At 31.0% G+C, this 15,056-nt stretch overlaps 1 protein-coding gene across 2 annotated transcripts in view; it reads left to right on the top strand.

Moving 5' to 3' along the window:
- LOC107439767 (uncharacterized) overlaps positions 1-15,056 on the top strand; it is a 159,263-nt gene that overhangs the window by 139,304 nt on the left and 4,903 nt on the right. For both annotated transcript variants that reach the window (XM_043051795.2, XM_043051794.2), the window contains 7 exons: positions 976-1,055; positions 2,703-2,833; positions 7,211-7,417; positions 8,684-8,748; positions 8,832-8,888; positions 12,828-12,929; positions 14,255-14,425. In XM_043051795.2, the coding sequence (XP_042907729.1) occupies positions 976-1,055; positions 2,703-2,833; positions 7,211-7,417; positions 8,684-8,748; positions 8,832-8,888; positions 12,828-12,929; positions 14,255-14,425 (813 nt within the window). The remainder of the gene's footprint in view (positions 1-975; positions 1,056-2,702; positions 2,834-7,210; positions 7,418-8,683; positions 8,749-8,831; positions 8,889-12,827; positions 12,930-14,254; positions 14,426-15,056) is intronic.

Here is a 15,056-nt window from a genome sequence, read left to right as displayed (position 1 = left end):
ATCCGTTACACATTTATTCTCTTTTATTTGAAATAAACCATATAAAATATCCCTTATACACCAACAATAATTCATACAAAAAAGGTAGTTCTAAATCTAACACAAAAAATTAACATCAGCTTATTAAAATAACGAAGACATATTTTTAATACAAAAGTTTCATTAAAAAAATTCCATAAAGTTTTATTATTATCAGTATTAAAAGCTGCTTTAATTTTAAAAAAAACAGCAACATTTTTATAACAATGGTACAATTTGTTTCTGTAATATTTGAGAGAAGGGAATAGAGTTGAGCGCAATTCATACAGTTTTTTTTTTTAAATCAAAACCTTATTGGATAATCAAAGTAATTATTTAGTGCGAAATGACTTTTTTAGAATATTTTCATGTATTATTTTTCTGCGTATAAAGTATAAATTTTTGATATTTATAATACTAAAGCTATAAATACTGCTGATGGAGAAAAAAAATTATCAGATGATCATCAGAATTATAATTTATCATTTCTTCGAAATTTTAATCAATGAATATTTTTGTTTATCAATTGAATAACTTTATTTTTCGTTTTAAATATGGTAATTTCAATTTAAAAATTAGATAAATTGAACCGAAAAATAATTACGATGATGAGATGAGAAAACGAGATGAACGTTCATCTCGTCATCACGAGATGACGAGATGAGAAAGCGATGAGGTGAACAAGATGAGACGAGATGAGAAAAACATTTCACTTAAGGTTGCTTTAATTTTGTTCAATATTCCACTTTTTTCATCCTTATATATATTTTTTTAGTTGTCGTAATCGCGAAAATTGGGTCTGTTGTTCAAGGACGGTAATAAAATAAATGAGAATTCGGTGCCAAAAACAAACAAAATGGTTGCGCGGGGGGGGGGATAATTTGCTTTCAAAAGTATAATCAAGCTCATTTAACTTTTTTGTTGAATGAAAATAAATGTGCTTTTTCTTTTCAATAGAATGAAATGGAAGATTCCTCTTGTTTATAAAAATCTCAACACAGGAAAAGAAGAAACACTCTGGCTCATTGATAGAAACGGTAAGTTTTTTTTCTTCATAAGAATTATCCTGTGTGTTGGTATTTGGGGTTCGTTGGTCAGGATTGTGTATGCTCCACCCATTTGGGAATTCAAATCAAAGAAAGCGAATATTTCAACATGTCACCCTATTTTATGAAGAGGCACATCAAAGGAAACATCTTCTCTGTCGTTATCTTAAAATAAATACAGTCGGACGAATTCCATTTTGCGAATTTCCTCCATTTTGTGATTTTTTCTCTCCAGGAACCAAGAACATTTTGGAAATTGTTTCGTAAAATAACTTCCAAATAGTGAAATGAATTTTCTATTGAACGAACTTTTCTTTGAGATTCACTTTCTCTATTTTCCAAAATATTTCAGAACATTTCAAAACACATTTTATGGGGGAAATGATCTTGAATTGGAAGTCACTTAACTTATAGAGAAAGCAGTAAAAATCCCTTTCTCTTTTGTTTGAATTTCAAACGAAAAACTTAATTTTATCAGTTAATTAATTTAATCAGTTAAAATTAACTGATTTTATCAGTAGCAATTAAGCTTAAGCAATGTGATAATGTATGTTTAAAATGTTACTTTTATAATAAATGCAGCAATACTTTTATACATAACTGTAGCTTTTTTTAGTTGAAAATGTATGTAGCATGATAATATTACACTAGATAATGTATTCCTCTATTCTCGCTTCCCGTGCAGATTTCTTTTATGGTTAAGATTTAAAAAATAAATAGTAGAGACTAGTTTACAACATAAATTGCCATTCTATTCTGTTGTATGCTATTCTATTATTCTGTTCTATTGTATTGCTATTTCAATTGTCTAGTTTTTATGCATTTAAAGCCTGTTTTGTATTCAAGTATTTCAAAAGGGTATTTTCTATTTATCGAATTTTCCACATTAACGAACTTAATTATCGGGATTTAGCGACTTCGTTAAATAGAGGTCTGACTGTATCAAGAATTAATAAAACTGCATAAATGCAAGATTTAGTAACGCATAAATATTAGAGAATGACTTTTATTTCCTAAGAATAAAATCAAATATTGAAATGACGATGTTCCGAAAAAGAGTCAGAGATCTCCATCTTGCCCACGGTCACAGTTAAAAAAAGTTAGGCGCAAGGCACCGTCATAAAAATAATATTCGAAATTTAGTCGAAGGCCAAAAGGTTAAAACCCGAGGATATTGTGATAGCATCATCATCATATCCTTTCTTTTAAATAGACTCTTTCAACCTTACTCGAATGAGAAAAAAAAATTATTTTATTTTCAATTTCATCCCATTGCATATAAAAAGGTTTTAAAAATAATTGTTTTTGAGAAATAAAAATTTTGACAGTAATTATTTCTATATTCTTAAATTAGATATATTTGTTAAAATAAATAAATAAAATAAACCTTTTAAGCAAAAACATTATGAATAAAACTTTTATGCTAGTTTTGATCTGCACGAAGAAATAATGCAATTCAATAGCATGCTAATTTTACCTCTAAAATTACTACTCAATTATTAAAAAATTCAAAACTATAAAGTTTATTAATTTATTGTCACTTCCCTTTTATGGTGGTCGTTAAATTCATGATAAGATTGTTTGTTCTTTGGAAAAATGTGATAGTTACATTTGTGTTTTTTATTATTTTTCTTCCAGCTACTTTTGATATCGATGCTTCAGATGAGGATGTCGTCAAATTTAATCCAGATTTTGTCGGTTTTTACGTTGTGAAGTATGATTCGAAAGACTACTCCCGACTGGGGAAAAAACTCATGGATAACCACGAGGTTTTTAACACTATTTCTTTTAACATCTGGACACAGTTCAAAATGAACGATTAAAATATCCATATAGTTCATAGTAAAAAATGGCACATTGTTTAAGTTATGTCCATTATATTCTGAAGGAATTAACCACTGAATCCTAAATGCAGACTTCTAGTACATATAAGTCTGCATTTAATGGTCTACAAATCGTTTCTAAAGGATTAAAAAAAATGTTAGGATATTATTATTATATTTTTTAAATTCATTCGGAAGAGGTGTTTGTACAGTGAACTCTCGCTACTACAATATCCGATGCAATAATATAACTCCCTCTATTACAATAATGATTCGTGGTCCCGATGAACTTGCATATGAATTAATGTTAGTTACCTCTCAATCTTGCGATATTCTCTGAAGCAATAAACCCCTGTAAAACGATTTTTTTCTTCAAATTTCAACCTCCATTTTCTCCATTTATTATTGGTTTTCAATTAATGTAAAAATTCTTATTTTATCATATTTTGCCAATTTTTTCCTGGTCTTTTCTGACAAGAGAAGTCTCACTGCTGATTATGTACTTATCTTATTTTTTTTCACTGCAGTGAATGGCTTTTGTATTCAGATTTCAATACCCTATCCTCCATGTACATAGACCACTTAAAGACCTTGCATTCTTAGAATTGCCTTCCTTATCTCTTAAGAAGTCACAGATGTAACATTCCTACCTGATTTCATATACAGGGGGATTCTAAAAAGATGGACAAAATTTTAGGAAGCGATAGTACACTCCCAAGCAAACATTTTTTATCAAAGAATGCATGGTTGAAAACAAAACGGAAAACCGCTACAGAGCGTCAAAGTTTATGTTCGTATATGAGGCAAAAACACACAAAGAACGATGAAGTTAAGTTATAAAAGCAAATTTAATGGCATGTGATTACAATAAGTGGCCGGCAGCGGCTATGCACGCAGTACAACGGCGAAGAAAAGATAGGCGAATATTCTGAAACACACCAGGCATATCACGAACTTTCCCTGCTGCGGCCGAAAGCTTGGCGACAAGTAACGCACCGCAGTAACTCGCAACAGGAATGGAGCTTTCACGTTTGCATCAAACAACTTTCTAAATGAGCCAGCACCTTTGCGTTTTTTTTTCGACCCTGCATTCTTTGATAAAAATTATTTGATTGGGTGTGTACTATCACTTCCTAAAATTACCCATCTTTTTAGAATCACCCTGTATAACCATAATTACCACTCTGCAAATTAAATTTTTATATAATATATAAATAGATTTATAGTTAATGCATATATAACGTTAAAATTTAAAAAAAAATCTTTTTGTGTCCCCAAAGTATGTAGGCTCTCGATATAATAATATATCCCTCAACAACAATACTATATTTATTTGATCTCCAAAATATTGATTGAGCGAGGTTTTACTGTATTTTGTTCCCACTTCATTTAATATTTGAGTATTAATCGTGCATTTTGATTTGATGTCCAAAATAATTTTTCTTTAAAATGTATTATTTGATGTTCAAATTTTGTTTTTAAAGTCAATCACTACAGTATTCTTCAATGACAATGAATGCGTCTATTCGAAGAAAAAGAACTTAATGTAATTAAAATAAATTCTTCCACTAGTGGTGTGAATAATAAATAAATTCTTGCTCAAAAAATGTCTTTTCTACAAATTAGGAAATATTACAACTATTTTCTAAAAAAACTATCAAATAAACGCTATTTATACGTTTAAGCTTAGAAGAGTTAATTTTTGGCTTTAAAATATTTGACAAGGGATAAAAATATTGAAGTCGCGCTATGAGATTTAACCAATCATGAACGACGATTTTGATGTCACACACCATAAAATATATTCTCTTTGATTTGTTAAAGAATAAAAATATTGACTTATTTTTATAAATAATATTTTACACGCTCAAATTTTATGCTTAAAATCATGAAACTTCTTTATTTTGAATATGTAAAATATGCTATGGAAAAGAAAACTCCTAAATTATGTCTTGAAAAGACATCTTTTTGACATGTTCTTATTTAAAATAATATTTTCTTTGAATGTATCACATATTTGTTAAAGTTTTATTTTATGTAATATATTGCTCAGATGCATTGCTTTGAACATTAATTTATGTTTAAATTCTATCTTATTTTCTGGGACAATGAATCTAGGTATGATATTTGATTAAAAACAATTTAATAATTTCCAGTTAGATAAAAAAATATCACCAGCCTCGTCATCAAAATCTTCAATTATTTTGACAATAGAATAATTTTCAATTTCATACTATGTAGCTTTATTTCATTTTAAAACCGACATTGAACAGCTGACCTTTGATTGAGACAATCCATGTTCAATTCCTTGTAATTTTGAACCTAACCCTGAAGACAAAGAATCTCCTGCATTGAGAGAAATTATCCTTCTAGGTGGATTTTTTTCGTTACATGAAGAGGGAGGGGATTCTACAACACCTCCTAGAAAGAACAGGTCTCAGCACGGGTTACCATAAATATCTCTTAGTAGTCCAAACGTAATGTTATATTTTGTATTTTCAACCACTGCGCAGCTTAGTACCCCTAACGTAATGACATCTTTCTTATTGTTCGTCTACTGCGCAGTTAACTTCGTCACATCGGACTACTAAATTGATCCGTGCTGAGGCCTTTCTACTTCTAGGAGGTATTGGATTCTAACGGATGTGTACAACTGTAATCAGTGGAAGCCATCTCTCTGGGAGATGTTTGCTTGAAATTATGAAAAATTCGATCGTTTCTTCGCACTTTTCATAAATAATACGGGACTCTTAACAATAAATTATTGTAGATATGATAACAATAAAAATAGAAAATCTCGTAAGCGTTATTTAATTTGACCCGAAGTCAAAACTCATGATGGTTCCTATCAAGTCATTTTAATTGTTGGTTTCAGTGTGATTCATGATGGTCCAACATCATTTGAAGGTCACCATCATCCAACATTTTCCATCACGCGTTCATGAATTTTGATATGCCAGCAAAATTCCATCGTTTTATGATGGAAAATGATTCTTAAATACTATGATCGTTAACCATCAAGATAAGTTTGATTTTCTTGGACCAACACTCCACGATGGTTCCATCCATACAATTCCATGATGGTTTAATGGCAATTCTTGTTAGTTTTCAGGAATATACCACCAAAACAAATATTTAGGTTAGACCATCATAAAGCAGTCCAAATTCTTACATTGGGGTGATGGTGGTTCACGATCGTTCCGACATTTGATTTCCAAGATACTATGATGGAAATTCGTGATGGTTCAATATGAACAAACCATCAAAACAAGTTGCTATTCTTATGTTGGAGCATCATAAATCAGTCCTACATTAGGGTGATGGTTACTTGTATTGATTATTACAAAAAGCATAATGGTTCATGATGGAATTATTGATGGTCACCATGAAGATTATTTTGATCCATCTATAAAAAAACCATCAAAAAATTTGACTTGGGACTGCAGATTCTTCGGAGAAACAATGTTATATCATTTGAAACAAACATTGAACTCAGAGAGATTTATCTAAATCAAGGGCTCGTGAACAAAACAACGCTTTGACTTTGTGAATGAATTTAATTTTTAAAAAATTTTCAAAAATAAATACAGTAATAAATTGAATATAGAGACAGAAATTATGCAATTTCAATTCAGATTGACATTTCGTGCGCGTAATATTTCTTCGAAAATTAACATTTAAAAAGAAAATTTCAGCTGCAAATGAATGGCGATGTTAAAACAGAAAAGTGTTCAACTCCTTAAAATTTCCCAAAATATTTTTTAATCGCTGTTATTTAGAAAGAACCAAGTTTCCATATTCTTATGTTGAGCAACGATGGCTTCTCAGGGAATAGAGCGTTTGCCTTCCAATGAGGTTCGAATCCCGGTGATGACTGGAATACGGCTTGTACCGACCACAGTGCAAACGTGAAATATCATCAGTGGTAGACGGATAATGGGTTAGAGTCCCTTTGCCGCGAGGCTAACCGTGGAAGGTTATCATGTTCTTCCTCTTCATGTAACGCAAATGCAGGTTAGTTCCATCAAAAAAGTCTTCCACGAATTCAAATTTCTCCCAATATTTGATCCAGGATTTCCCTTCTCTTCAGGATTGGGTTTAAAATGCCAAGGCTACGAAGTTGAACGATAAACCCAAAATTGGGTCTTGTGTTCAACGACGGTTACAAAATATTCTTTTGCTTTTCAATAAAGCTGGTGATCGGAGTTAAATTGGTTAAAGGACTTTATATGGTAAACTGATTTTTAAAAAAAATGTTTTGAAAGTTTAAATTGTAAAATGTCTTGCCAGATATGCAGAGTCTTTTTATATTTTTGAGTGCAGGAGTTGAGTACGACTGATCGCTACAATGTGCTGCATGACGCATTCTTGCTGGCAGAGACAGATCGATTGACTTACGACGTTCCCATGGAACTCACCAAGTACCTGAGGAGAGAAAGAGAAGCTCTACCCTGGACACTACTCAGGGATCACTTCATCTACTTCCTGAGGATGCTTCAGGGAACATCGCAAACAGTCACCATGCTCAAAGTATAATGTATACACTGTCTGCCCAAATTATTAGACGCCCTCTAAGATTCTATGTAAAATCTTAATTATCAGATGACACTATAAAGCTGTATTGTTTTCGTACGACTGAAACCGGTTTGCACTAATTTACGTCCAGTTAATTTGGGTTCAATTTGGAGTTAAATTTGACTATATATAATGGGTTAATATGGGTTACACTTGACGATATATAATATAAATTTGACAATAGGATAAATTAGGCGACATGTTATATAAATATAGAATATTTATTGCATCAGGTATTATATTAGTAATTACAATAATTCGACCCAATTACTCGACTCAATTACTCGACTTCAAAAATGGCATGTTTTGTACGAGTTTATAGACACATACTTTTATAGTTAAACATACATGTAATGGAATTTTATTCAGGAGATTTTTTTTATACTTCCTATTTGTATTTATTTTAAACGTATTTCATTACAATCTTAACCAATTGAAGCAGGAACTCAAAGGAATGCACACCGGTTTTATCCGAGTAAAAACAATAAAGCCGTATAGCCTGTAAAAGTATAATGATCACCTAATAATTAAGAATTATCAGGTGATAATTAAGATTAAGAATTTTTTGTTTAAGGTTAAAAGTCAAATAAATATGCCGTAATATTTTTTTTTAATTTCTTATTCAATAAGTTTTAATTTCAATTGGATTATTTTGAAATTTATCCTGCTGCTGTTAATTTATATCAGGGATGATTGTGCTCCGAAAAAGATAAGGATTTCCTGATTTCTCACTAATAGCGATCCGGAAGTTTCCGGTAATCCAAGGTCCAGAAGTTTCAAGAAATCACTGATTGCATTTATTCATTAAAATTCTTGCATATTTTATTTAAAAATATTCGAACTAGAATTTATACTTGGCATGTCTTTCATTTGTCAATATTTTTTTCTGCTAGAATAATAAATGTCAGCAGAGATAAAAGTAAACTTGTATATAATTATTCATTTAAATTATGCTGCATATGATTTGTTTAGAATTTCATGTTATGAAAACATCAATGATTTAAATTTATAAAAACATTAATTTTTTTAAATGCGTCATTAATGATTTTACTCAAAAGAATTTCGAGATTTTTAAGTTGATCTCATAATTACCCCTAATATTTATGTGCTATTGTACTTGACTAATCTCATTATTATACACCAATATCACTGTACTCAAAACTAGAGATCTTTCTGAAATCGTTCTATTTATTTCTTAATCAAACTACTTTTATTTTATAGGAATACGTTCAAAGATTGACTTATGACCTTTACGAGGAATATGTCTGGAATACAGGAAGCAAAAGGTAAAAAGAATAACTGATCGAATTTTTGCCCGCTGCTTTTAATGGAATTCATAAAAATTGATAGTCTTCTTTTCTTTTTCCAGTTATTTCCAAAACAGAAAAACAAGCCTTGGAAGTTGTTCTTACACATACCCGGATCTGTAAGCGTGACCCTTTTTTTCAATTCACGCTCTCATCATATCTTGTTCAGAATTTAAAAATTTTATAGTAAAATAAATGAATAAAAAACTTTTTATTTATCCACTCAAATTCAAATGATTTTTTTTTTTTGAACTTGTAATGGAGAACACGTGATGTTAATACAGTTTCTTCAATCATTCATTAAATAGGGATGAGCATAAAACGAAATGGAGTTTTCTGATGGGTAAAGATTTAGTCATGGTTTTATTGAAATTACATACATTTGCAGGCTTATTTCCTCAATTTAGGCTTATAAGCCTCTGTCAAGTGGAAGGACAGACAGAACAATTTAGAGAAGGACATCACAAAGAATACATCCAGGGTTACGACGGGATTCGAACCCGCCACCTACACGCGTCACACTGTGTTTAACGGATGATACTGTGGCGTAACTACCACTACAAATGTTAAATAACAAATCACTAGTCTATAAGACATGTTAACTTGATTCTATCATGAGGTACCTTTTGATAGATGAAGCTTGACATAGTCTATAAATAAATCCCCCACATTGGTGACCCGGACGTGATAAGAAATTGTCAATATTGATGGATGAATCCACATTAAAAACAGTTGATTTGCTAAAAAAATATACTGCTCAGAAAAAAAAAAGAAAGAGAAACCCGGTGAAGTAAATAAAGTCTCCCGGTTAATAAATAATAATGAGCGAAATGCTAGAAAAAAAAATAATAGCGAAAAGCTATAAAAAAAATGATGGGAAAAAATAGCGAAAAGCTATAAAAAAAAAAGAAAAAATAAGGAGCAAAATGCTTGGAAGAAAAAAAAATTTAAAAAAAATTATAATGAGCAAAAATTGAAGTTAATAAATAAACAGCATTAATCAACTAGTGGTAATTGTTCATCGAATTCTATCACAGATAAAATTCTGGAAGGGGAGTAATGTGGCGTAACTACCACTACAAATGTTAAATAACAAATCACTAGTATATAAGACATGTTAACTTTATTTTATCATGATAGATGCATACCTTTTGACAGATGAAGGTTGACATAGTCTATAAATAAATCCCCCACAATACTGCTCGGCCAGGGAGGCCCCTCATTGTTTTAAATTTAACTACAAGGGATTCAGTTTTCTCATATTTTAAAAATAAAATCAGAGATTTCTAACTTTTAGCTCTATTTGAACAAAAGAAAATAGTTCATATTCAAGTATTTAATTATTTGAAATTCGCAATGTCAGATAAATTCAATCAAGAACATGACGTGGTAGCACGTGTGGCCCACGTCACTAAAGTTATACTTTTACAGTTGTCTGTTACCACGTGCTTTTTTTCCAATGACTACCATTAGTTCACACTCTTCCTATATCTTGTTCAAATTTTAATCAATTGTTCATAAAATACTTTTTATAAATCCATTCAAGTTCAAATACGTTTTTTTAAACCTTGTAGTGGATGATAACTTGATGTTAATACAGTTTTTTTTTTCTTCAAATATTAACTCATTCATTAAATTAGATTAATTAATTTTAGTTTCAAACTTGAGGAAAAAATTGCAATTATTTAATAAAAAGGTCTTTATTGACCTATGTAGGAATTGACTTAAATTTTTATTTTATATTACTTGTTTTATGTTGACATTATTTTGAAAGAAATGGTTTGAAGTTGCAAAATTTATGAGACCCACATTAAGTTTGTTTCAATTATTTCAACAAATCTGCAAAAAAGAGAGTGATTTAGAATTTTTATAAAACGCAATTTTTAAAAAAGAGTGGTGATAAATTTTTATTAAATGTATCTGTACATTTTATTTAAATGGACTAATTCTGAAAGTAATTTGCACTTATACCTTTGAAGTTTTTCACACCTATATTTTTTTATTTTGTTATGAGCTACCATGTTTAAAGATTCTAACAACTGTCTTTAACTATTTTTAAAAGATAAATTTTAATCGAAAAGTAATATTTTTAGTAAAGCTTGTTTTTATTACAATTTGTATTCACAGTCACGCTAAACACTAGAAGATCAATTTTCTGACGAACTATCAATAAATATATATTTATTTAATAATTATAATTTGTCTTTATAATAGTTTTATCAGACATGTTTTATATCCGTCATTGAACTGCTGACAATTTTCGGTTTACGACTAGTCTGGTCATTTTGAACCCAACTCAGAAGACAAGAGAACTCCTGGGCCAAGTATTGAGAGAATTTTGCCTTCGTGTAAGACTTTTTGATGGAACTAACCCACATTTGCGTTACGTGGAGAGGAAGACCACGAAAACCTCCTACGATTAATCCGACGGCAAGGGGACTCTAANTCTGATGATTCCTTCATGGTGTTGCATTTTCTACAAACAGCAGTTTAGTTTTATCAGATATGTTTTATATCCGTCATTGAACTGCTGACAATTTTCGGTTTACGACTAGTCTGGTCATTTTGAACCCAACTCAGAAGACAAGGGAACTCCTGAGCCAAGTATTTAGAGAATTTTACCTTCGTGTAAGACATTTTGATGGAACTAACCCGCATTTGCGTTACGTGGAGAGGAAGACCACGAAAACCTCCTACGATTAATCCGACGGCAAGGGGGACCCATGATTCGTCTACAGTATAGGATGTCTTGCGTCAGCAGTGTGGTCGGTACAAGCTGGATGCGGAATTAGTATCGAAAAGCCATCACTGGTTCGCCTCATTGAAAGGCGAACGCTCTATCCCCTAATCTCTTATCAGAGATGTTAATAAATTTATGTCATTTTAACTTTGTCACGATCAAACTACTAAAACAAGCTTTAATAATTGCATCTTTTGGTAAATGACCAATGGTCACATATTAATCGGTCATTTCATTAGTAATAATTACCTATGAAGCTTGACAATAACCGATTGAGGCCATAAATTCTCTCAAATAGTTCCCTTATTATTAATAATCTCAGTGTATTGTAAATAAAAATCACACTTGCGTTTCAAACAAACGGGAGGTTTCAAGAATATTCGTTTTCCCTCCCAACACGATGACCTGTTTGACCTTTTCCTAAATAAAGGACTTTTTTAGTTTAGGAAACAAATCTTAAAAGCTTGCATCCAACACTATGACCTGTTTGAACTTTCCTAAATAAAAGACTTTTTTAGTTTAGGAGACAAATTTTAAAAGCTTGCATTATAATTGCATACAACCAAAAAGGAATGAGTCGGGATAGTTCGAACTCCACCAGCCGAGGACAGAAGTAGTTAGTGGTGACTGGTGCACGTTAAATCTGTCGGGTCACAAAGTTCTCCATGTTCCTATAACAAATTATACTTCTGATGGTCCTGAATTGGAGATTGATCGTTTTCTGGTTCAGGTCAAAATTACGATTTGTGGGTGAATGAATAGGTGTATGAATGGGTCCGCTCTACAAGCAGTGTGTGACATACGTGTGTGGCAAAAGTCGAATTTTTGGCCATAGTTGGCCCCACTGGAAAGCAAGAAAAGGGGCAGCCCCTTTGCCTTTATGGCAGACGACAGCAACAACCAAAAAGGAATCGTTAAAGGCCGCTAGATTGCAAATTAGCTATCGGGCCAGGACTTCTAACCATAAACAAAAATCTATAATTTTTACGAATGGGATTTATTTTCAATGTGAAATTCAATTTTTGGAACATTGAAAAAGCTGTTTAAAATAATATCATCTATGTAGTCCCTAAAGAGGAAAAAACACAAAAGAGCGTAATAAATAGCAGCATTAATCCAATAGATCAAATTCATTTCAGAACTTCATTAGCATTTTTGACTCATAAATAAATCAGTTTACCTAACACATTTAATTATTATTATTAAAAGTACTTGACATATTATCTCTAACTCTTTACCTAAATAAGGTAGTAGTATTTTTATCACTAAATGTTTACCTGGAAAAAAAAGAGTTATGTAAAAATGTTTATTTTCTCAGGGAATTTGTACCAACCATTGTTGACTTAGCCTGCAGAACTGGCAACCAAAAATGTCTTCACACAATGCATCAAGAGTTGCAGCTGTGGATGCTTAAACAAAAGTAAAAGCTTTTATATCTCTCTCTTTGGGCATGTCTTATTTAGCTTATAAGAAGAAATACTTGCACCTAGTGTTTCGTTTAGATGTTCCAAACATTTTAGACAAATTTTAAAATAAACTGTTGGATTTAGTCATCTGTGGTTATTTTCCTAAACGTTGATATTGGAGGAAATCAGAACAATGGATTATAGTCCTAACTATAGGTCAGACACTCTGTGGCGGTCCAACATTAGGCAACAGTAAAACTAAGAAATTATAAGCGAAAGGCTTCACAAAATGGAATGGAAGTTTATTTTATTCCTTGTTTTTAATTATGGAAAGCTTTAAACTCATTTCAAATTTTAATGAGGTTGACTTTTAAAACTCTTCTAGGTGTTAATCAGTGTTTAAATAGTGATAAATAGTTATAAAGAAAAACGCAATTGCACTTAATTTCAATTTCTTTTTATCCAGCAATGGATTTAGTAAAACTCTAACTAAATGAATAATTAGTCTAACTAAACTAAACTAACTAACTAACTAAATGAATAGAGTGATTAGCATAACGTTTGCAATCTTTAAAACTCAAAATATTGCATTCATTTGTTTACTAACCTATCGATATATTACGAAAAATACATTTTTCACTTTGAATATGTTTAATTTCAATAATTTTTTCTACGTTTCACGATATTTCTAAAGCAAAGTCATTTCCACAAATTGAATGAATACAAATGCCAAATATTTAAGTTGTCTATTTTCATTTAGAAAAAAATGCATGCTTGATTAGATATGATTTCAAAATTATCCCCGTATCGTGCCAACGTTTTCAACATTGATTCTCAAGTCAAAAGTTTTGATGGTTTTCCATTGAATGGACCAACCTAGTTTGGATAGCAACCATCAATAATTCTATCATGAACCACTATGTTTTTTGATAGTCACCAACATAAGTAACCATCACCCCAATGTAGAAATTCGGACCGATTTATGATGGTCCAGCATTGAAAAAAAAAAAGACAAATTTGTATATTCCTGTGAACCAACAAGAATTCCCATTAAAACCATCATGGAAATGTATAATTGGAACCATTACGGATCATGGACTGTTGGTCCATAAGAATCCAACTTCTCTCGATGATTAACCATCATAGTATTAAAGTAGCATTTTCCATCATGGAAAGATGTTGGCATATAGAAAATCAGGAAGGCATCATGGAAAATGCTGCATGATGGTGTTCATCAAATGATATTGGACCATCATGAATCGCACTGAAGCCAACATAACTCATTTTGACTTTCTTGCTCACATTTTTATGCACCGATTCTTATATTTTTTATTGACAGCACATCGGCTGATCTCTCATTCATCTTTAAAGTGGCTGTACCTCATTACGGTAATGAGACTCTCTGGCAGTTTCTATACGAAGAGTTCATTGATAATGAAACTTCATACGATGAGAAACTTCTATTGGCAGAAGGACTCGTTGCCTTCACCGATCCTTCCCTCATCTCCAAGTAAAATAACTTTCTATATTCTTTTTTCATGAAAAGAAAACGCCCTTCCGAAAATTTAATAGTTCTGTTTTTTTTTTAACACTAAACATAGCAACACTTAATCTATACCTATTTTTACCATAGCTGGTCAAATAACAGGATTTTATGTTTCTTGATCAAATGTATGAAATATGGATGTTAGGAAGGAAATAAACTAAAAAAAAACTTTATTATAATTTGACAAAATTGTATATTGCCAATTTTTATGTGTTGCAAACACAAATAATAAGAATTTTTTATTCCTTTGCTCAACGCATTTTTTAAATATACAGGGTGTTTCCATTGTGCATTTTCCGCAAACATATTTCTTCGAATTATTATTGTATTTCTATAATTCTCATAATTATGAGAATATGTAAGAAATATAATTCTTATAATTAATATTATTTCTTTTAATATTTTGTGCTGTCCCGACATTGTTCTGAGTAAAAACTGTGTGAAAACAGTTAGTTAGAAATGAAGTAAAGCTATCAAAATAAAATATAAGTTACTTACCAAAACATTTAGTTTTTGTCACTTTTTCTGACACAAAAATGCTAATCTAAAATTATAGGTACTTTCTTGAAATTTGAATTAGCAGTTATTCTGATTG

Source organism: Parasteatoda tepidariorum, chromosome 3, assembly GCF_043381705.1.
Source record: "Parasteatoda tepidariorum isolate YZ-2023 chromosome 3, CAS_Ptep_4.0, whole genome shotgun sequence".
Classification (NCBI taxonomy): domain Eukaryota; kingdom Metazoa; phylum Arthropoda; class Arachnida; order Araneae; family Theridiidae; genus Parasteatoda; species Parasteatoda tepidariorum.
The sequence above is the reverse complement of the archived record's forward strand: the minus strand, read 5'-3'. Positions and strand labels throughout refer to the sequence as shown.